The 22,332-nt window shown below is 53.1% G+C and overlaps 9 protein-coding genes across 9 annotated transcripts; 4 read left to right on the forward strand and 5 right to left on the reverse strand.

Moving 5' to 3' along the window:
- Nucleotides 1–442: 442 nt before the first annotated feature.
- On the reverse strand, nucleotides 443–3,044 carry LTS14_000635 (uncharacterized protein; the record flags this gene model as incomplete). The annotated part of the gene is made up of 3 exons (XM_064833347.1): nucleotides 443–596; nucleotides 648–2,802; nucleotides 2,864–3,044. 3 exons carry the CDS (start codon nucleotides 3,042–3,044, stop codon nucleotides 443–445), a joined length of 2,490 nt encoding a protein of 829 aa, XP_064699616.1.
- A 2,819-nt stretch (nucleotides 3,045–5,863) lies between these two features.
- Nucleotides 5,864–6,727, reverse strand: LTS14_000636 (uncharacterized protein; the record flags this gene model as incomplete). The annotated part of the gene is made up of 2 exons (XM_064833348.1): nucleotides 5,864–6,127; nucleotides 6,401–6,727. The coding sequence occupies 2 exons, from the start codon at nucleotides 6,725–6,727 to the stop codon at nucleotides 5,864–5,866; spliced, it is 591 nt and encodes a 196-aa protein (XP_064699617.1).
- Nucleotides 6,728–8,808: 2,081 nt separating this feature from the next.
- Nucleotides 8,809–12,381, forward strand: CDC25 (cell division cycle- protein; the record flags this gene model as incomplete). Its single annotated transcript, XM_064833349.1, has 3 exons — nucleotides 8,809–9,423; nucleotides 9,503–12,300; nucleotides 12,354–12,381. 3 exons carry the CDS (start codon nucleotides 8,809–8,811, stop codon nucleotides 12,379–12,381), a joined length of 3,441 nt encoding a protein of 1,146 aa, XP_064699618.1.
- An 832-nt stretch (nucleotides 12,382–13,213) lies between these two features.
- On the forward strand, nucleotides 13,214–14,260 carry LTS14_000638 (uncharacterized protein; the record flags this gene model as incomplete). Its single annotated transcript, XM_064833350.1, has 1 exon — nucleotides 13,214–14,260. The coding sequence occupies one exon, from the start codon at nucleotides 13,214–13,216 to the stop codon at nucleotides 14,258–14,260; it is 1,047 nt and encodes a 348-aa protein (XP_064699619.1).
- Nucleotides 14,261–14,691: 431 nt separating this feature from the next.
- Nucleotides 14,692–15,304, forward strand: RPL32 (60S ribosomal protein L32; the record flags this gene model as incomplete). The annotated part of the gene is made up of 3 exons (XM_064833351.1): nucleotides 14,692–14,856; nucleotides 15,020–15,141; nucleotides 15,196–15,304. The coding sequence occupies 3 exons, from the start codon at nucleotides 14,692–14,694 to the stop codon at nucleotides 15,302–15,304; spliced, it is 396 nt and encodes a 131-aa protein (XP_064699620.1).
- A 272-nt stretch (nucleotides 15,305–15,576) lies between these two features.
- On the reverse strand, nucleotides 15,577–16,613 carry MRT4 (mRNA turnover and ribosome assembly protein; the record flags this gene model as incomplete). Its single annotated transcript, XM_064833352.1, has 2 exons — nucleotides 15,577–16,428; nucleotides 16,599–16,613. The coding sequence occupies 2 exons, from the start codon at nucleotides 16,611–16,613 to the stop codon at nucleotides 15,577–15,579; spliced, it is 867 nt and encodes a 288-aa protein (XP_064699621.1).
- Nucleotides 16,614–16,887: 274 nt separating this feature from the next.
- Nucleotides 16,888–18,561, reverse strand: LTS14_000641 (uncharacterized protein; the record flags this gene model as incomplete). Its single annotated transcript, XM_064833353.1, has 1 exon — nucleotides 16,888–18,561. One exon carries the CDS (start codon nucleotides 18,559–18,561, stop codon nucleotides 16,888–16,890), a length of 1,674 nt encoding a protein of 557 aa, XP_064699622.1.
- A 1,110-nt stretch (nucleotides 18,562–19,671) lies between these two features.
- Nucleotides 19,672–20,400, forward strand: trs31 (Trafficking protein particle complex subunit 31; the record flags this gene model as incomplete). The annotated part of the gene is made up of 1 exon (XM_064833354.1): nucleotides 19,672–20,400. The coding sequence occupies one exon, from the start codon at nucleotides 19,672–19,674 to the stop codon at nucleotides 20,398–20,400; it is 729 nt and encodes a 242-aa protein (XP_064699623.1).
- A 30-nt stretch (nucleotides 20,401–20,430) lies between these two features.
- On the reverse strand, nucleotides 20,431–21,707 carry LAS1 (rRNA-processing protein las1; the record flags this gene model as incomplete). Its single annotated transcript, XM_064833355.1, has 2 exons — nucleotides 20,431–20,971; nucleotides 21,028–21,707. The coding sequence occupies 2 exons, from the start codon at nucleotides 21,705–21,707 to the stop codon at nucleotides 20,431–20,433; spliced, it is 1,221 nt and encodes a 406-aa protein (XP_064699624.1).
- Nucleotides 21,708–22,332: the final 625 nt, after the last annotated feature.

The following is a 22,332-nucleotide window of genomic DNA, read 5'->3' on the forward strand; positions in this document are numbered from 1 at the left end:
CACCATAGGTGAGAACTCCAAGAGCCTGTACACGCTCCAACCTCAAGGAATATCACCCAGCCCATTTGCTATAATAGACGCACATGGTATCAAAACAATAAAAGCAGCACAAAGATCAAAGCAAAACAACCGTAAACAGGTTTCCCGGAACTCAGCAGGCGGAACCAGCCCAACCTTGTGACAGATAGACAGAGTGACCTGGCACCCCGTCCGCCCCGAAGAGGTCCATATATTAGTACTGTGGGTATATTTCGGCCGTCAGATATACCCCCATTCGATCTGTAGTCGATCCCGCAGATAGTCTGAGTCAAGGAAATAATAAGACGGTAAAAAGCACGCTGTTGCCGTTATTGCTGTTGGTACAAGTTCCAGTTCGCGATTCTGTGGACGCCGAGTAGAGGAGAGATGATACATCTTTGGTGTTGTGTATTGCGGACATGGTTTAGAAGGCGGTCACTTCGGGTGCATGTGGCGCCAGTTGTTGAGAGGTCGGGGACATGTTGTTCTGTTCTTCAGCTTCAGCGACCAAAGCGTCCTCGTAGCCGGTAAGTGCTTGCGAATGGAGCTTGAAAGACTCGCCCATGAGCTTGGTGATCCTACGACACTGTTAGCTGCGGCTCATCAGGTGTAGGCTGGATGAAACTTGCCCCCAAACGACAACCTCGTCGATCATGCTACCCCATAGCTTAGCGACAGTCGCACTCAGCTTGTTGTTCAAGCCTTCAACCGAGTCGTCATCGAAGAGATTCCGGAGCTTCTGATACATGGCCTTTTCCTCATCATTTGCAGGCTCATCATCGTGCTCTACCCGCCATAGCCACAAACTGAGGATCACAATCAAGTCCAGTCCACACAATGGGTGCTCGATGCTCCAGTTCGTCGCCGAAGTCCTTGCCACCCATCTGATGCCTTGCAATGCTGCCACTTCGATGCAGTCAAAGCAGGCCTGGATCACATTCAGCATCTCTGAACTTCGCTTAACCTGGTCCCGAGCATGTGTCATAGCCGCCGCCACCTCATAGGAGTCGTGGTATCGCAAAGCTTCTTGAACAGTCTTTAGATCCACCAACAGCCTTGCACGTGTATTGCGGTACATCGCCATAGCGTTGAAGATGAGAGGATGGCCCTTGTGTGGCGCGCTGAGCTGCACTACCACGGTCTCTGGTTCACACAGCTCCAAAGACTTCTCCCAAGTGTCGAGTGCCAGCCTCAGCTTGTACTCGGTCACAACATCTTGCAGGGCTTCGGGACTGCGCTTGTGGTACCACACTTCCAGAAATAGTGCGTTGATCATCACACGTGTCGCAAATGCACTGTATCGCGCGTTTCCGCCCTGGAAGAGTGCATCATGCGCTTCTCGGAATGTAATAATAGTCGATGCAGTCAAGCTCTCGATCCAGCTCTCGCTATCTGTAGCCTCCAGGTTCCAGAGAGTTTCTGAAGATGGCAATTCCAGAGTATCGAACTCGTTAAAGCTGATCGCGGGCGTGTGGTTGTAGGTAAGTGTGAGAAGTCCAAAGAAGATGTACACTGCAAAGTAAGTACGTCTGCAGCCTTCATCCTCGATCCACTCCTCGTGTGTGGGTTGTCTAGCCTCTCTACCCTCGCTGCGCAGCTTAAGCTCGTACCTGTTGCCGGCGACCATATTGGCGAGCAGACTTTTGATCGAGCAAGCCCATTCCAGACCTTTGGGATCGCCACTCCAGCTGGCGAAGCTCATATTAAGAAGCGAGCTCTGCATCATCCAGAGCGGGCATTTCCGTGAGCTGAAGTTGTCCTTCTTCTGCAAGAATTGCGTGACTAAAACCTTCGAACCTATATGTAGCATGTATGCCTGATCCTGCTCGAACGTGTACAGAGCGCCAATCGATAGCACGGATAGCAACAAAGGTGCAGACACAGTCGATGGGTTGAACGAGGCGGGATGCAGGAATGGTAGGTGATGGTGGAAGAAGTTGAAGTATGTCGAAAGGTAACGGTTGAGCACGTTCAGCTGTGGTAGGCAGAAAGCGTCGACCAATGCGCCTTCGCTGTCCCAGCGGCGAATATTGTCCATGATTGCATTGATCTGCTCCTCGTTGTCAACCTGCGGTGCTCTGGCCATAGTACACTGCTGTGGCGGGCCGGGCGATCGTCGATAGTCTACTGGCGAGACAGGACCGAGCATAGAAGGAAATGGCGAAAGTGCACCTGGCGTGGCGAGCCCTCCGCCACCTAGACCATTGATTGAAGATAAGCTGAAAGATGGCAGACCATCATTCTGACTTTCTTGACGTTCCATCAGAGGTGGCAATGTATTCGTCGCACCAGCCATGGTATTGGCACTTGAGAATGGAAGCATGTCGTGGCCAGCATCTATGCTAGACGCTACTGATGATGCCTTGGGCTGACTGACATTGTGAGGTAGCATCTGATCCCAGCCGTTCATCTGTGGCAAAGTCATGGAGCCTGGGTAGGGCATGCTCGGCTCCATCATTTGCGGGCCATGAGGCGAGATCAGCGGTTCTGTCTGTATGCTGCCGACATCGGGTCCAGACATGGCAGCTCTTTGCTGGAAATTAGTCATCAACATAGCAGCTTGCTCCACACTGAACGGGTCGCTACTATCGCCGAACTGCTCCAAGGCTGCCTCGTCTAGCTCAGGTATCTTGGAGGATTTGGCGCCTGTGTTTCTCCTCTTGGTATCAGACTGTAGCGGATGATCATCCTTGGCGTGAACTGTTCGATCGTGGCGCAAAAGTAGATCTCTTCGGACGAAAGTGCTTTTGCACTTGGTGCAGCGGAACGGTCTTTCCTTTGTGTCTACTCGCTTGTTAGCCGAACGCGCTCGTCATGGTAATGACATCGTGTGACATGAACTTACGTGACCGCTCATGTCTGCTGCGATGCTCCGAGCGACTAAATGCCCTCTCGCAGAATTGACAGCGATATCTCTTTTCTTTGCCTCCTACCGTCTCGGTGTTGCTCGGCTGTTTGCGCCCAGTCGTGGGTGATAGCGATGTGAGACCGGCGGTACCATCTGAGCCTGCAATAGCGGCAGACATCGTGTTATGCGCTGACGGGATGTGATGTCTTGATATCCCGAGTCAGCGAAGCCGAGTTGTTAGATCTGGGTCGGTGTGATGGATCGCATGTGAGTTTTGAAGGGTCGCATAGAGGGCGCTGTGAGTCCAGGTCCAGTCCTGCTACGAGCGGGCTGACACCTACGAGGATAGATAAAATAGATAGAAGATGGCAGTGGGCGCGCAATGGAGGGGACAGAGGGGTAGTGATTAGAAAGGAGCAAGGTGATACATGATGGTTCTTGGAGCCACGCTTGCCGCGACGGGCCGGAGCTACTAGTGCAAGAATAGATTCGTCACAAACCACAACTCGTGAATGGAGATTTGAACGGCAGCGGTACATATGAGCAAAGCATACGCCAAGTAGATGGGTCAGTCGCGCCGAGGCTTTCGACTGGCCACTTGCCATACGGATCTGCTTAATGGCGTCGATATTTGCCATATGAGGAGGAGAAGGGCGCGGATGTGCGCGTGGGGCTGTTTCTGGCCTGACTCGATCACAAATACGACAATGAGATTGATTATTTGCGCCTCTAGCAATTCAAGCGGTCATGAGGGTATACAACACAACGACTCTGACCGCTGGTACTCTACTCGTAGGAAGTCAAGCTCCTTGTCATTCAGCCTAGCTGGCCCTCTGTCATGTGGGCACTCCCCAGGAAAGCCAACCTCCCGACCCACTACTCCCAGCCTCTGAAATTTCATCAGGTCTTGACGAATGCCCTTCTGGACGATGACAAGGCCATTTTGAGTGTTCTTCAACTGCATTTGTCACCACACGCATATACAATATGGAACAAATCTCCTTGTCGTCATCCAATCTGCCCCTCCCTTCCAACATCTCACGATTTGGAGCGTTTCATCGTCACACGGACAGCCGCGGCCTTAATAAGCCACTTCCTCGTTCCTTGCACAGACGTTGGCGCTAGTAGTCGGGGAGCCTTCCTAGTCAATTTGATCGCAAACAAGGTTTTCTAGAAGGAATACCAAGGCAACGGAGCCGACGTGTGAGCAGGATGTCTTCGAGAGGTTTTATGGTCGTTTCTAATGAGCCTCAGTCCCGCGATCTCGCTTTTGTTACCATTGGCGGCCGGCCTTCACGATCCCCCTCACAAGCGAGAAGTGGCGCCCTTTGGGCATCGTAACGGCACTTCGTCGGCAGTGACCACGTGAGTCGTAGCTGCGGCCCGCGTCCCACTACCTTGGCGAAACGAATGGGAGCCGTTGCCCTGAATGAATTTGATCGAACCTTCGTCCCGGAATGCAAGCACTGATCGCACGATAAGCCTCCTCGGGTCGTGATGAAGATGCAAGGCTCTGAAAAGACTGGTAATAATACGCTGTTGACAAGGAGAGATCGGGACTTCGATCAGGTGAGATGCCAACCCGGCACCTCCGCTCCCAGCTGGGACACAAGTTTCAGGACAAACTCGAATGATCGCCAATACTTCATCTAGCGATCTTTGTGCTCGCGACTGCCGGCTCGAACCAGCGTCCCGCACTCTGCCCCACCACGCTTGAGATCATGTAAACATGTGACGGCACATCCGTTGTATTATTACAAGGTGCATGAATCTCGTCTCCTTCCCGACTTCGCCTGGTCAAGATGCCAGGCTTGCCAGCTCATCGGCTTCTTCTGCCGACCGTTCCTTAACCCTGCTAGAGTGCTCGAACTCGAGTCCTTCTTCTTGCTATACTCCGTCCGCCTCCCAGCCGTTCGGGGCGGTGAAGGAAAGCGGGACTTACCCACAAGCAGCGTGGCGGCGGTGTATGGAAGTCCGCTGTTTCGTCATGGTTGAAATGGAGCTTACAACGCGTGCTTATGCCGCCCCTGATGAAATACCGTACCGTGTTTACGAGGCTCGACGATTCATCGAGTCCTGGCATTCCTGGCCAGATGTTCTAGCCCTGAGGGCCATGCACAAGTCAATGGCAATATGGCACTACTTGCGTGCTGGCGACCGCACTGGCTTCCATGTATAGGTCGCTGCCGAGTGGGCCGTTAGCACATCTTGGCATCGGAGTTTCTCCAGAATACGGTTATTGCCACCGGTTTCCAGCCTCGAGCCTTCCTCGTAAGTCGTGTATAGACGAGCCTCCGCGAACACAGATGGACACGCCGTTAGCCGCTTGCTACGGCTTCGACTTCGACTAGCTCGCTATGACTGCCGCTTCGGAGCCTACCGTATGCTCCTAGCTACACCAGCTGACAGTACCCATCTTGCTGCCCATAGGCTTGGCACCACTTCGTTCGATCATCAGGCAAGTGCACTGTCAGTGAATATGCGCTACTGATCATCTCGTTGCTTTCTCTTCGTGGTGCCATGCGCATGTGCCGGTCCATTGCCACTCATACGGGCGAAGGATCCAGAGAGGCATCGAGATAACAACCCAGTACTAATGCAAAAGAGAAATTACTGACCTTGGGCGAGTTTCGGTCAAGATGCTCTGGACTGTAAAGGTATCTGGAAAGAATTCTAGGGCTGCAAGGCTTTGAGAGAAACCTTAGGCTAGGAGCCGTGGAAAAGAGATCGGCAGCGAAGGTACGGGCGAAGAGACGGTAAATAGGCATCAAATTCTCTGGTGATCGTGAACACGATGACATGTGGCTCAAGTGAGGAGTATGCTGGATGTGCGCACATGATTCGACTGGCTCTAGCTACACCACTTCAGGGACCACAGTGTAAAGCTCGAGAGCTGCACAGCTGCATTAGCTGCCTCAATCTTCCCGGTAAATCCTTTTGAAGGTACCTTGCGAACGCTGATTCCTGCACATCAATGCATGCGAGCCACTCAATGCTTTATGCAGCCTTGCCGAACGCACTAGCCACGATGGCATCGATGAACATCATCTCCATCCTCGCCAAGGACATGCACAACACCAGCAGGCCAGTGACACCGCAGATTGACAACAGGCGGCGGAAGAGGATGAGGATGGTCGACTCGGTGCCATAGTCTTGGGATCGCGGTTCACAAGACTCGAGCGCGAAGTTGCTGAGAACAAGTGCAACCAGGCCGCATGCCGCAGTGAAGACTTCTGCCTTGATCGCTTGAGTCTCCTTGACCTGGACTGAAAGTGAGTAGGCGAGGAGAGGTGAAAACAATGAGAGAGCGACGGAGTGCCTACCTTGATAGCCGTTCTAGCAATTCCTCTTGTACCCGGACTTGAATGCCTCCTTCTTGGCCTGGCGCTTTCTGTCGGCCAGTGCCATCGCTTGCTCTCTGCACTTTCCGAAACTTGCCAATGTCACGGCCAATCTGTCTGCATGCTTGTCACCAGTCTTCCCTCCTACATCATTGACGAGAGGGGTGTCGTTAACGGACTCTGCTGGGCTTACCGCCGGCGTAACCACCGGGGCTGTCTTAACATGGTCGGGAAACTTGATGATGTACTTGGTTGCTCCGGATGAAAAGACGATGACCCCAGTGGTAGGAGCAGCGATGGGAGCGTCAGCAATTTGAAGGTTGTTGGCTGGCCCGCGAGCGGCGGTATTAAACACAGCGCTGGAGTCCGTGAGGTCGACGTTCGGGCCATCAATCATGGTCAACTTGTTCTCGGTGTTGTCACCAGCGCTCGAGCTCTCAGATTGATCTTTCGTGTTGTTGGAGGAAGGCTTGTCGCTGGAAGGCTTGGCCGTCAGTCCGGCAGATGTAGAAGAGGTCATCGCTGCTGGCGACGGAGTCTTTGTTGATCGTGCTTGGTGTGCATGTGTCTCTGTGATGATTGTAAAAGATTGTGAAGTCTAGGAGAGATGAATGACGCTCAAAATATTTTCCAGCTTTTATGTTCTCCTTACGCAAACAGAAGCACCCAATTCCGGACGAGTCTGCATGTCTTTGATCATCACAAACGTAGGAGCGGAACTACCTCTTGTCAATCCGCAACATGATACGATTTCATGCCAAAGTTCCTGCAGCAAGCCGCTGCTTGTACGGCCGAGTGCAGCCTGACTTGCTTGGATACAGTCTACGTCTTTGAAATGTCTATGGCGCAGTTGCTGAGAAGGGAGCGGTCCCGATTACTGCTATCGAGAGGTTATTAACCATCCTCTTTATCAAAAACATGTTGATGACCAGATAGGTTTCACGGATAGCTGCACGAGCAAACGAAGGGTTGACGCATAAAAGAAATACTTGCCACATGATAAATTGACTGCTGCCTGTTGATATTCCAATCCGGTCTGATCTTGCACTGACCTGGTCTCAGAAACAAACAGCAATTTATAGAGGCGGGATTCCTGCATGCCATCAGGAATCATGCAAGTGTGTTTGGAACCTGGACCGCCCAATCATACAGGACACGGGTTCGAAGCGGGATTCTCGACAAGTGAGCAATACTGCCTAAGGAGCTTGGGGAGATTGCGAGGATGGCTTATTCAAGTATCCGGGCAAGATGACAGTAGACCGATTTCCATGACCTTGGGCCAATATTTGCGCTGATTGTAGATGGTCTTGATCAAGCTTCGCGGCTCAAATGTAAGGATTTCTGGCTGACGCACTCTTCGGAGCCTGGGCTCGCAATGATCCACGGCCTCTCTCCGGTCATCCTCTAGGTTGAAGTGCGAGCATAGAAATCGTTGTCAGAAACTCTGACTTCCGTGCGACGCAAGGGAGACTGAATTGTTGAAGCCAAAGATCTGAGTCTGATCAGCTGTCAAGTGATCCGAAGTGCAAGGATCCGTGAGGTAGTAGCTGGAATATTGCTTGTCGTCTACTCCTGGGGACTATGGCCCCATGATTCCTCAACCAGATGCTGTTTCGTCACGATATACATGTCGATGTGCAAGCTCTTCCAAGTGCGTCGTGTCTCTGCGTAGTTGATGCGTGACAGCAAGAATATTAGCAAAGGATCGTCCTGGCCTGCTCAGTGTTTGCGACTAGAGACTCAGAGTCTAGCTTGACGGCCGGTCATTGGACCCGTTTTCCTCATCAAAATGGCTCGCGATTGAGAAGCTGCGGGCCACTACACCAGCATTGCATGTCTGGGCGTCAACGAGGTAGAAGTCATTGACCCGTGACGTGATCCATCATGTTCATGTCCACCTTAGCTTGCGGAAGCTTATGAATCGCGGTATAGCATTGCACGGTATTGCCAGTGTCATAATTATTTCAATTTCTTCGAGTCGTCTCCACGGAGCAGGATGTCCTATGAGCGTCATTTGCAATAATCTTGTGTCGGTGTAGCGGTGCGGGCTATTCATCGTCTGGAACCTTCATGATTCACGAAGCCTACTCTCCCTTGTCAGTTTGTCTCTGCTGGCGGCATTTCTGGTAGCCAACGCTGCCGCTCATCTCTTGGCGCCGAAGCTAGGACCAGTAATGTTCCAGCACAGCATCTTTCTGATTCACGTCCTGAGACCTATTCCGATCAGCCATTGCTAGTACACCAAATTCGTATGTCTACCTCTCTTTCGGATTCGAAAAGGCTGTGCGCCCTGGGGTGAAGTCCTTTACCCGTGGGCGCGTCTTCAGCCCCATTCAGTGGCCCGGACGATCAGGATCTCGACAACGTGACTTCACATTCCAGAGGACTGGGAGGGAGGGTGATGCTGGAAGAAGCCGCATAGTCATACAGAGCGCGTTCAGTCTCTATCAGAAGACAGCTTTGGCTGTCTCATCTTCCCGCTGTCTTGGGCTTCGGAGCTGCCGATCTCACTACGGCCACTTCGACGACGGTACCATCTTGATCGTGGCCGACAGTCAATCAACGGCATCGTCTTGACCGTAGCGGCTGATCGACGGCGCCATGAACAATCCAGGACAGCTGTTCGTCAGGGCTCTGTACGACTATGAAGCGGACGACCGCACTTCATTGTCATTCAAGACCGGCGACATCATACAGGTCTTGACACAGCTGGAAAGTGGGTGGTGGGACGGCGTCATCCATGGGACTCGTGGTTGGTTCCCCAGCAACTACTGTGCGGTAGTGAATCCTCCGTTCGACGATGGCAGGAGTATGCTCATCGGAGGTGCTGGAGACTCTGAAGCCGAGGAATCAGAGGAAGAGTACAGCGAGCAAGAGTTTGAGCAAACCACGAACGGCGTGAATGGTCATCATAATGGCACGGCGACGAGTACACAGGAGGAAGCGGCGTTCTGGATACCCCAAGCCACTCCAGATGGCAGACTATTCTACTTCAACACATTGACTGGAGAGAGCACAATGGAATTGCCTCTCGAGGCACCTACCTCTGCTAACGAGACCGGACCACGCGATCGAACAAACGTCTTCATTCCTGACCAGACGAGACCACCACCGGAGCTTATGGCGGCCGGGTATGAGCGCGACGAGGACACTGACTACGCTTCTGCTTCCGAGACGGAAGATCGCTCGATGATACGAAGCTCGAAAGGATCCAGTGTAAGTTCGACCATCTGTGTGAGCGGTAGAAGCAGGTGTGCGTTTGTCCTGTTATTGCACGCTAACTCACCATGTCCAGAATCGGCGGCGTAGGTCATACCTCTCGGATGGCGTCTCACCCGCAACTTCAATGGACTCACTAAACAACACTTCACCGCTGACACGTTCGCGCACGAACCTCACCGAAAATAGCACAGCGACTTCTTTCTCTGCCGCACAACAGGGTATGCCACCCATAGGTACGACCATGACTTCCTTCGTGAATTCACCTGCTGGAGCCTCGGCAACCTCACTTCTGCCTCGCCGCTTCTTTGATGATACGCACGCGGTACCATTGACTTGGAATACCATGGTCGAAGATATGCGCCGCGCTGTACAGCGATATCGAGAAGTAATCTCAAACGGAGAAAGGTCCGAGTTTGTGCGCAGAGCTGAAGATATTTCCGACCATCTGCGACTACTACTCGCCGCTGGCTCTGGTACTACGGACAATCATTCGGGCAACCCATCCATCATCTCAACTAACAAGGCACTATACCCACACTTCCGAGAAGTGATGTCGCGCTTTTCGAAGCTGGTTTTGTCTTCGCACATCGCTGCTGCTGATTGGCCTCCGCCAGACTCATACCAGAAATGTCTGCAGGAAGCCGAGGGCGTGCTACACGGGGTGTACGGCTTTGTCGAGGTTGCACGACAGCAAAGGGGCGAAGAAATCCCGCGTCTTACACCAGGCTTCGTTAGCGGCAGTAGGACAGCAGGCAATTGGCAAAGCCATGGACTGACGCCAAAGGACCCGTTGACGTCCATGTCATTCGTTGACGATGAGCCAGATGTCATGACTGAGCCTACAGCACATCTCGATCAGTCATTACTCGAGAGAATGGAGGATCTCAAGCGCTTGATTGTGTCTAGCATACGACGACTGGATGAGCAGCTTGTGCTTCGACAAAAATTGATCACGCCTGCTAGACATCGATCACTCAGCAATGCGGTGTGCAGGTCTGGCAGCCAGGTTGTGGAAGTCTGCCGGCCTTATCTTTCGACCATCGAATCGATCAACTTGGCCCCTCTCGGCTCGAGCTTCACTAGCCCACAGCTGAATGACTTCGCAGATCACAAGCAGAAATTGTATGATACGACATCCGATCTAATCGTAGCATGCCAAGGCGTAGCAACGCCACTCGGCGACGAATGGTCAGAGATCCGTGGGCCATCGATGGAAGAACGCATGGGTCGCGTGCGAACGGTTGGTCGTGACCTCGATACCGCTGCTTCACAAATCCTGTTCTCGCTGCAACTCCTTTCTGAGCTTATCCCGAACGATGGCACCAGCAGAGATCCTCACCGAATGACTGATGGCGGTGCATCATACCAGCAACATCTGCGTGATGCCTCGAAGAGCTCTTTGCGCCCTGGCATGCTCTCAGATGGCGGCCAATCGAAGTCGTACTCAGAAGGTCTTCAGCCGTCGGATCCTTCAGCAGATATTAAGCGCAACGGGGAGAATTCGAAGGTCAAGCGTTTCTTCGGAGAAGTTCCTAAGCCGGCTATTCCGGGCCGTGACTCAGAAGAGATGCCAGACTATCTGAAGCTCGACCACGAAGGTGAGATCGCTTACGATGCCAAGACAGATGTGCCGCAACTCCGTGGTGGCACTCTCACTGGACTGGTCGAACAGCTTACGAGACACGACCGACTTGAATCCGGCTTCAACAATACTTTCCTGCTGACATACCAGTCATTCACTACAGCTTCGGAACTGTTCGAGATGCTTGTAAAGCGTTGGAGTATACAGCCTCCATATGGACTTGGCGGTGCGGACCTCACAACATGGGTGGACAAGAAGCAGAAGCCTATTCGCTTTCGTGTGGTAAATATCTTGAAGTCGTGGTTTGACAACTACTGGATGGAAGCCAATAACGAGGCCAGCCAACAGCTTATGCAGCGAGTCTATGCCTTTGCGAAGGATACGGTCCAGTCGACGAGCACGCCTGGAGCAGGACCATTGATGACTGCCATCGAGCAGCGTATGCGTGGCCAGGATGCGTCCAGTAAGAAGCTTGTTTTGACGTTGAGCTCGCAAGCTCCGGCGCCTATCATCCCAAAGAATATGAAGAAACTCAAGTTCTTGGACATTGACGCTCTCGAATTCGCACGACAGCTGACAATCATCGAGTCTAAGCTCTATGGCAAGATCAAGCCAACAGAGTGTCTCAATAAGACATGGCAGAGGAAGATCAACCCTGGCGATCTCGATCCGGCCGAGAATGTGAAGGCGCTCATTCTGCACTCCAACCAACTTACGAATTGGGTGGCTCAGATGATCTTGACCCAAGCGGATGTCAAGCGTCGGGTAGTAGTGATCAAGCACTTTGTCACCATCGCCGACAAATGTCGTTCGCTGAACAACTTCTCCTGCTTGACTTCGATCATCTCCGCGCTAGGCTCGGCACCAATCCATCGCCTCGGCAGGACATGGTCGCAAGTCAACACACGCACAACACAGGTTCTCGAATCCATGCGCAAGCTCATGGGCAGCACGAAAAACTTTCTGGAGTACCGAGAGACACTTCACAAAGCTCAGCCGCCATGTATCCCGTTCTTTGGTATCTATCTTACCGACCTCACCTTCATCGAAGACGGTATACCTTCTATCATCAAGAAGACACAGCTTATCAACTTTGCGAAGCGAGCCAAGACTGCTGAGGTTATCCGTGACATTCAGCAGTATCAGAATGCGCCGTACAGTCTGCAGACTGTCAACGAGCTGCAGGAATATATCTTAAGAAACATGCAGAGTGCTGGGGACGTACACGAGATGTATGAGCGCAGTTTACAAGTGGAGCCGCGCGAGAGGGAGGATGAGAAGATTGCGAGGTGAGTCTGGACTACATCCGGAATGTGTGATGAATGCTAATATGTGCTTGCAGACTGCTGTCAGAATCCGGCTTCCTATAGTCTAGGACGTCAAGCACTGACAACCTTGCAATCACCCAGCAGCGCGATCGTGCCGACTCCAGCGCCCGTGCACGCTTCTACCCAGCCTTTTAGAAGCAGGCCGAGGAGATCGAGCAGGACAACTGAAGCTTGGTGCGACTTCGCGCATGCGTGCGCAGTGGCATTTTGGTCCGAACCACGAGACGGAGGGAAGACGGAAGGCACGAGTGAGCGTTGTGGCGTCGAAGCATTTATTACTCATATTTAGCTTGATCTATTGCCCGATGATGGAATGAACAATGAATGTAATGATGAGATGGTGTGGCACGGCTCGCAATGTTTGCGGACGTGTCATGGTGTTTACGGCAGTCTATGGTGTGGATGGAGGGCTGGTGGGCGCTGGGGAGGACGAGATTATGGCATATTATGGCTGTGAGGGTCGAGGTGTGCCAAGGGGTCGTTAACATGCTTACCGACTCTTCTCCTCGTAGCTATTTCGAAAATAGCCACATGAAAGCCACACGTTACACTGCAGCCCCACTAACGCTCTCGGGTCGGACAGATGCATACATGTTGTTGAACGTAACGTGTCTCATATGCTGTGCGCATGTAATTCGGGCTGCGATGGCGGGTAACGTGTTGAGATGTGTCTGAACAGTCTTGTCGTCTTGCTGATTATCGGGATCATTCACAAAGCAAGGGAGCTTCAGATCGGGAAGGCACGATCGGAACTGGACCTCGACTTCATGTTTAGGAGCGTGACAGGCACGTGAAGAAGCACGAGACCGCAGGCGCCACCCACGACTACACCTGCTGTGACTACAAGAAAATGAACTCGACTTCCATGCACAACATGCTGAAACAATGTCTCTTGCTGCTGCTGGCCAGTACCCTGAACCTTCACAAAACGGCTGCAGACAACTGTCCTTGCGGCTATATCCTCAACTCCACCCAGTGGGGTGGCAGCACAATCTTCACAAACAAGATCCTCACAGACTTTACGAATCCGAAGCCCTCTCTCACATGGTCTGATGACCCAGACTTCGACTGGCAAGCCCAAGCCTACAACGTCTCCGCCTCTTCCGCACGGGGGCCATACGGCAAACTAGCACAAACAGACAATGTCTTACTCTCTGGCTCAGCTGGCTTGGATCTATATGTTCGAAGCCAGACTGTGGACGGCATGGTCCCTACGGCAGAAGTAGTCACCTCACGAACCGACATCCTCCACGGCAGCTTCAGAATCGGCATGCAAACACCCGCTACAAACGGCACATGTGCCGCTTTCTTTTTCTACCACGACGACAGCCAAGAAATCGATATAGAGATCCTCTCGGCCCAACAATACAGTCCTACAAATCCGGGAAAGCATCCGGTGAACTTGGTTTTGCAGTCCCCTGCCAGCGTCTCCGCAGGTTACAACGCAGCAGACACGCCGGACTTTACGCGGTGTAACCTTACCTTTGACCCTACAGCCGCGGTACACGAATATCAGTTCGACTGGCTCGGAGACAGGATTGATATGTTCGCTGACGGGCACTGGCTCAATTCTTTCTACGATAATCTTCCTTCTCAGGCTGGAGCTATTCACATGATTCACTGGTCGAATGGGGATCCGGGGTGGAGTGCTGGACCGCCTATTACGGATGCAGTGATGAGGGTGACGTACGCTGAGCTGTTCTTTAACACTAGTCAGAATACGTTGCCGACTTGGTGTGAGGCGAAGAATTTCTGTCCGATCCCTGCACTGCCTGGACCGCCTGATACGGCTGCTGGTGGGGTTGGCGGAGCGGCAGCACCCACGGCGAAGTCAGAGAGTGGACGTGCTGTTGGAGATAGCCATGGGCTGGAGTATTGGGTTGTTGGATGGTGCATTACGATTGTGATGAGTAGGTTATGATTGATCTTGATAATGAATCGAGGATAGAATTTGTGCCCTTTATCTATGATCATCCTGCCAACCTTCGCCTTCCTCACGCCATTATAGTCTGAGGGTTATGTGCACATACCAGTAACTCGCTTAATCGAGTGCCACCATATGCCCTGCAGCGACAGATCGATGCACATTTTGATTTTCATTCGTGCCTGTTTTGCTCCCGCTATTATAGCGGGAGTGGCCGAGATGTCGTGCACGGACTTATCGCCGTGCCAAGCCCACCAAAGTATCACGAACGTCAAAACATTTGCAGACAGACAGCGGAGTCGACTTCAGCGACGGCAAGGCCAATCTTCTAACCCACAGACACTACACACAATACCGCCAAGGTACGACGAATTCTCCCCCATAACAAACTGGATACTACGACCCACATATACTAACATATCGCAAAGATGGTCGCCGCAAAGAAGCACATCCCGATCGTGAAGAAGAAGACCACGCGCTTCACCCGTCACCAGAGCGATCGGTTCATGCGTGTGGACCCGTCATGGAGGAAGCCAAAGGGTATCGACAACCGAGTGAGGAGACGTTTCAGTGGTCAGGCCGCTATGCCCAAGGTGTGTACTATCCTAGGTTAGAGGAAGGAGGAGAGAGTGAGGACAACAGAGGTCACGTGGGTGCAGGAAGAAGCTCGAGTTGGATGTGGCCATGCAGTGGCAGGACGCATGGGACGTTGAGATCATGGAAGAGAATAATGGCTGATCAGAACACTTTCTCCAGATCGGCTACGGCAGCAACAAGAAGACCCGCCACATGATGCCTTCCGGCCACAAGGCCTTCCTCGTCAAGAATACCCGCGACCTCGAGCTCCTTCTCATGCACAACAAGACATACGCTGCGGAGTAAGTTGCGAGCGATCATTGTCAAGAAGGAAGTGGGACTGACTTCAGATGCAGAATCGCCAGCGCAGTCTCAGCACGCAAGCGGATAGAAATCGTCTCCCGCGCCAAGCAGCTCGGCGTCAAGGTCACCAACGGCAAGGCGAAGATCTCTACTGAGTCATAGACGTCAGATAACTTGTGGTGGTCGTGGTCGAGCATGAGGTGAAGAGTGATGGATGAATCATGGCGTCAGGACTGGTAGCGGTTTTGCAAAGTGCATTTCATAGCCTTTTGCCCGCCGACAAAAGGACTGTCTGGCTGGCTGGCTAGCTAGCTAGCTTTGTGCCATACATGACCTACCAACGCCTCGCTAAGTATGAGATCGGTCTACACATGTAGTGAAGCAGAAACCACATGCTCAATCATGCCACATCACACCACTCAATCCCCACCCAATCAACCCTCCTGGATCACCTCTACCCCAGCGTCGGCCTCCACCTCCGTCACCTCCTCACTACCCGCACTCCAATACGCCAAAATCTGCACCCTAAACTCCGCCATCGCCACCCCAAACACCTTCAGCAAAGAAGTCTGACTACTATTCATCTCCCTCCCCTCCTCCACAACCGTAAACTCCTGATCCAGCACCACCTTCCCCTTATCCAACCTCGTAGGCATCCCCCACTTCCTCACCATCACCTCCATCGGATGCGGCAACGGCGAATCATCCTCCACCGCCAGTTCCCCGGCACGTTGATACACCACCCCAGCGGGAACCGTAAACGTCCTCGTAGCTTTACTCCCCGCCCGCGCAAAATCCAGCTCCCTGTACTCGGCGAAAAACTCCAATACCTCCTGCACCCCACGATTCGTGAGTAGTAACCCAACATTCCCCTCCAAAAACTTGCCCAACCCGCTCAAACCGGGCTTATACTCGTCCTCCTTCCCTTTCCCCAGCGCCTTAGCCATGACTTTCGTCTTCCCGTAGAACAGGCGGCCGTCGGAGCCGAATTGTTGCCGCACGTCTTTGAGGTAGGTATTGCGCATGTTTTCCACGGAGAAGACGAAGATGTGTTGGTATGCGTCGGCGGCGGCTTGGACGGCGGCGTAGAGGGAGGCGGATTTTTCCTTCGAGGGCTTTTTTTGCACGACGGAGGTGTGGACGATTCGCTGGCGTTTGGATTTGGGCATTTTCGGTGGTGGTGGTTGTTGTTGTTGTTGTTGTTGTGATGAGAGGTTGGTTGGGAGGAATGTTCGAGTGGTGGTTCGTACTGTCGTGTGTGATTCGGAAGATTGAGGTCTTATGTGCTGGTTTGTTGGTTATGCGATTGCGATTTCGATTTCGATTTGGGCCACAGAGAGGAAAATGTCCTAGGTTGAAATTCTTCTGGAGAGTGGCTGCCTTAGCGCCGATTTTTAACTCCGCGAAATCAATGATTGGAGTACTCGCGAGGGAGTGGAAAGACAAGATAGCATACGCGAACATCCGACATTATGTGTTGATTACGTGTGATCATTCCATTGAGCGGCACCAATGCCTGCTCGTTTTGCGCTAAAGTTATACAATTCCAGCTCACCCACCAACTGCGCTATGCGATGCCAAATCCAAAAGCATGAACGACCCGCCAACACCACGCTTGCCCAATGATCGAAAGCCCAGTCCCAATTCCAAGATCTTTTGCGAGATATACAAGTAAAACGACCCTACACGCGAGCAACAAACCCACGCAAACGCTTCGACCAGACCAAAACAACAAAAACGCAAATTCACGGCCTCGTCATCCTCGCTTCAAACTCGAACCGCGCCTCAGGCAAACCATGCCCCTCGAGCGAAAACGGCTCGATCTCCCTCCCACTACTCCACGGCCTGAGAACAGGCGAAGCATGCGAAGAAGATGCCTGTCTCGCCCCACCCCCACCACCCTCCTTCATCATCCCATGCAACTGATCAATACTCCCCGTAAACCAACCCGTCTTCGGATCAAAGTTGGGGCTAGGCTGGGGTCGAAGAAAGGAGGAGGAATGATCGTGTTCCATCTCCTCCTCATCTTGACTCGTTTCGAAATCCAATCCAGGCGGTTGGGCGTTACGGAAAGAATAAGTTTCCGGGATCGGTGCTTCGTCTGATGAGGAGGAATTAGCTCCGAAGCCCCCTTCCTCGCCGCCATCGAAGTCGTAGAGGCTATTGTCTTCGATATCAGAGGCGATGATGTCGGTGATGTTGACGAAATCCTCTTCGACCATTTCGTCGGCGCGTTGGGTTAGTTCTTCTTCTTTTATGCGCTTTGCCGCGAGACCTTGGGCTAAGTCGCGATTTAACCCGGCGAGGATATCACGGAGTCGATTTTTGGTTCGCGGGCCGCTGGATTCTTCGACTTGAAGTTCCGTTTCTTGGATTCTGAGGACGATGGAGGCGATTTCCGCGTCTTCTTCTTCTTCTCTGCAAGGAGAGTCGGAGCCTGGTGTTGCGACGTCGGAGGTTTGGGTTGGCCAGCCGGGGAGCAGGATATCAGTGAAGGCGTCGTTGAACTCGTTGGCCATTTTGCGGTCGGGGATGGCGAAGACGATTTCTTTGATGCCTTGCCATCTTTCCGCGTTAGGGCGCCTTTGACGCTGGCTGCCTGCGATGACTTTTCGCCAGAGCTTTGCTACCTCTTTGACTGGGTTGCCATAGGCTCCGCAGCCCCATGCGCCGAGGACGATGCGTTCGGCGCCTTTGAGCTGGGCGACGCGCATGACGGCTTTCATTTTGCGGATGACGAGGTCGCGGTCGCGGTCGCAGTAGCTGACGCCACAGCTGCAGCCGTATTCCCTCGTCTCCTCTATACGGTCCTTGGAGTTTGGGAAGCGGAGCATACCGGCGGAGAGGACATCGATGAAGTAGCGATCGCGTTTGAGAAGTTCGTTGGCTTCGGGCGTGCTGTCTCGGAAGACCATGACATCTGGAGTGTAGATTGCGCCGAGTTGTGGGAGGCGGTAGAACGAGTCCCATAGCGAGGGGTAGACGGTAGTCCGAGCACAGACGAACTCCTCCTGGCTGTTGGCACCATCGAGGAAGCCTCCGCCGGGGTTGAGAGGGGATGCGAAGTTGAGTATGGCGACATTGGGTTTCTGTTTTATGGTCCTGCCATCTGGTGCTATACGTCGTCCGATGAAAGGTCGCTCAGACATGCGTGAGGCTGCTGTGAGAGTGTCGGTGCATACCAGACGTATCCTTGGTGCGTCTTCCGGCAGACATGCAATAGATCGGTCGCCATGTTGTGTTGGAACATCTGGATCGGAGACGAGGTCTGATTTCTGTATACCATGTCTGGCGCGAGGACACGATCGCAGCAACTCCGGGATGACTTTGTCCACCGTCTGCTGAGCCCTGTATGCACGCTCGTCCCGTCGTCTGATCGCCGGCTGCATGACTGTGTACGAAGGTGGTTCCGGTCCCATGGTGTTGTGTTTGGTATGTTGAGAAAGACTGATAAGACGGTGTTGTTTACGATGGTCGAGCCGTGTTGGTGAGGGAGTGGTTGTTGAGAAGTGAGAAGAATGGAAGAAGCGATGGCGCGAAAGCCGTTGGTAGGTCAATCTGGCGAAGCCGTTCACATGTGAAGACGAATGGTCGGGTCCGGGAAGTGCAATGGTTCGTTCTCGTCTCGTCTCGTCCGATGACGACCTCGCAGACGACCGTCCAGACAATCACATGTGAAGAAGTCAAGGTTAACGACTACCACAACGAGTCGGAGGTGAGGTGAAAGGGAAGATTATTGAAGCAAGTACGAGACGCAGTTCTTACCTCACGCTACTACCAGACACACACACGCACGAGACAACACAGTCAGTCAATTCTGGCGCTGGGCTGCATTCGGGAGGTCCGTCTTGTGTGAGGAGAAGCTTTCCGTGACATGTGAAAGCGCACTGTTCCCGGCCTAGGATGAAAGCGGTTGCGTGGCATGGCGCAAGCAAAGCAAAAACCCACAAATAGCAACGCAGCTCGTGACGTCCGACCGAGTATGGAGCCCGGGTGTTGGCGCGGCCTGGAAGATCATGAATTCATGATAATGATGATGTGTATGTACAGTACTGTACCGTTCGTCTCGGCCCTCTCGCTTTTCAACGCTCTCTCCTTCGCATGCTGTGCCGGGAAAGTCTTGCATTGGCAACCGCGATTTGCTGTCTCGGCGGCTTTTAGCTTTGGAGACAATCCCGCCAGCCAAAACCATACAGTAGCCGCACGCGTGATCATGGCACGTGCTGCAGCCGCGAAAGTACAATGCACCTCGTCCGGCATTATCAGATAACAGAGCTTCGTGGTTTGGGACATGACAACTCAAGTGTCGCTCGCTGGAGAGGATACTTCAAGAGTCGCCCTATTGTTTTAGGTCGAGGTTGCCTACGGATGCTGAGGAATAGGTTGTCATCATCGCTCGCGGGCAAAGGCCCGAGCTCCGCCGGCATACCTGCCCAATGCCACTCTGCATGCGAACACACAACTGTGCATAATGATAGGCCTTTAAGCCACCCAGCAGCACACAACCCGTGGCAGCACTCACGACCAACATGCCCAGTATGGTAGGCCCACCTCCAGACGTACCACCCAAAGAACCCCCCTACACCGCCATCCTCCCAGCCAAACCCTTCCACTCCCGCCTCCACTCCCCCTCCTCCCGCAAAACCATCTACGACCGCAACCTCAACCGCACCCAAACCACCCCGACCTCCCTCCCCTCCTTCGCCTACCTCTTCAACACCCTAATAACCTACCACCACTCCAAATCCGGCTCCGTCAGCGAGATCGAGACCCGCCTAAATCGCGCCGGATACCCCATAGGCATCAAACTCCTAGATCTGTTGTTATATCGCCAAGCACGCGCCGCGGTTCGTCCGACCAGGATTATCGACTTGTTGCAATTCGTTCATACGACGCTATGGCGGGCGCTGTTCGGGAGGGCGGCGGATGCGCTGGAGCAGGGGGTTAGTAATAAGAATGAGTATATGATTTTCGATAATGAGCCCGTGGTTAATACTTATCTCTCCGTGCCGAAGGAGATGTCGCAGCTTAATTGCGCGGCGTTTGTGGCGGGAATACTGGAGGGGGTGTGTGATGCGGCGGGGTTTGGGATGGAGGGGGTTACGGCGCATTGGGCTAGTGCTTCGGGTGGGACAGGTGGTGCCGAGGGAGAGGGAAATAAGGAGGAGGAGATGTGGCCGGGTAAGACGATCTTTTTGCTGAGATTTGGCGAGGTGGCTATGAGGCGGGAGGAGGCTTTTAAGGCTGGCGGGGGGTGAGGTGGTGGAGATGTTGGGTGAGATGAAATTTTATGCTATTATGCCTATGGGTGTTTTGGTAATGAGGGTGGAACGCTGCCAGCCGACGAAACTACCGCCAATGTTGTCAGGCAGCTGCTGTGCCGGGATGCGCAGTGGGTTCGCACTTGACAGGCTCTCCTCATCCATCTGAGCATCTGCGTCCGCCACTTCAGCATCGTTCCTCAGTATGCTCGCTACGAAGAGCTCCTGCCAGACATCCTTGAGCTCATCGTTTCGCTCTAGCAGGTTCTCAGCAAGCTTCTGCGTCCAATAGCCAGGATGCAAGCAGCAGAACTTGATCGCTTCTGATTGCAGACTCTGCTTGGCTGTTGCGACGATGGTTCCCGTGGCAGGATCTGTGCTCAGGTGCAACAACCACAGATACATGGCTTCCTTATCAGCATCGTGCTCGGCACCGGTACTGAAGTTGTCGGCGAAGCTGGAGAGCAGAGCCTGGACCAACGCGGAAGAGAACTCAAACATTTCTTCGCAGATCCCGCTCAATAATCCATCCCACATCACGAATGCGCCTTGGATTGATTGGCCCAGTCTGAAGAGGTTGTTAGCTCGGGTACTCACGAGAGCCATTTCACGAAAGACACATACTCTCTGTTCGACGGAAGCAGGAACTTGTCCTCCACAAGCACACCCGCCACTGCATCCGTCGCCATCTTCCCTCCCGCGCAAAGTCGACTGCACTCACTAGCAACCGCCTGCACGTCCGCCAAATGCTTCGCAGAAGCATGCATCTTCCCCCGAAACGCCTCCCGCCTCAACGACCTAAACCCCTTGAACAACTTCCTCGCCTCATCCTTCACCACCTCTACATCATCTCCCCTCCCTTCCCCAGCCCCCAAACCAACATCAACATCATCCAACCGACTCCAATAAACCCTCCACAACCACCCCAACCCTTCCTCCGTCGCCCTCACCAGTCTCCTGAGCGAAGGCATCTCCTCATGCGTAGCTTCGTGCCGCAACGCCACGAACTCCTCTGGCAGGGAGATTTGACGCGCGATTTCGAGCATACTGCTTGGATCTAGGCGGTTTTCGCGCGCGCGCCCGATGTCGCAGAAGCCGGTTATGAAGCGGGTGAAGGCTGCGGTGTAGACTGCTCGGAGGGAGAATTGGGAATTTGCGGGTTGTTGTTGTTGTTGGATTCCAGGGTTGGGCGCTTGGGAGGGATTTTGGTGGTGGTGGTGGTGGTGGTGATGGAGTTGGGCATCTATCAGAAGCGCGGTGGAATCCACGGCGTGAGGGAGGTTGCCCCGGAGTTTCCAGGTCATGATTCTGTCTACTGCGCGACGTTGGTTTTCGTGGTGGGAGGTTTCTGTGGTTGTGTTGGGGGAGTAGAGCTGGGAGCGGACTTCGAGGAGGTCGGATTGGTGGCGCCAAGGGGTTATGATGTATCTTGCCATGATCACGGCGATTGTGCTGTTAGCTCCCGGTAGGTTAAATTAGAAGTGGGAGCCTTCTACCAGATTTCGTGGTTTTGCTCTCCTCTGCCTGGTCTCGGCTTCGTATTTGTGTTCTCGGTTCGATGCAGTGAAGTGTGTCCCGGCTTGGTCAGCGTGGCATAATCCTGGGAAGTGCAGTCCCCAGTATTCAGTACGGTGGACGGATAGCTCCAGAGTATGGCCCAAGGGTTGGCACGATATGTTTCCTGTCGTCGTTCTTCCAACAGCCAAGTAAAATCCGTGGTTGATGAGGATTGGAGTTGTTCATCTTTTCCAAATCCTTGTCGAAGATCCTCCGCTAGCAAATCGATATCGAACTCTAACCCCAGAAAGCTTCGAGTGTACCCGCATGTACAGTTGCACGTCATCCTTACACGTGTTTGTCGAACTGCTCTACAAGTACTCGAACGGCTTGGGGAAGTGATATTGTGTCAATAGTCCAGGGAAACAGTAC

The sequence above is a fragment of the Recurvomyces mirabilis genome, assembly GCF_035927965.1.
Source record: "Recurvomyces mirabilis strain CCFEE 5264 chromosome Unknown scaffold_1, whole genome shotgun sequence".
Taxonomy (NCBI): domain Eukaryota; kingdom Fungi; phylum Ascomycota; class Dothideomycetes; order Mycosphaerellales; family Teratosphaeriaceae; genus Recurvomyces; species Recurvomyces mirabilis.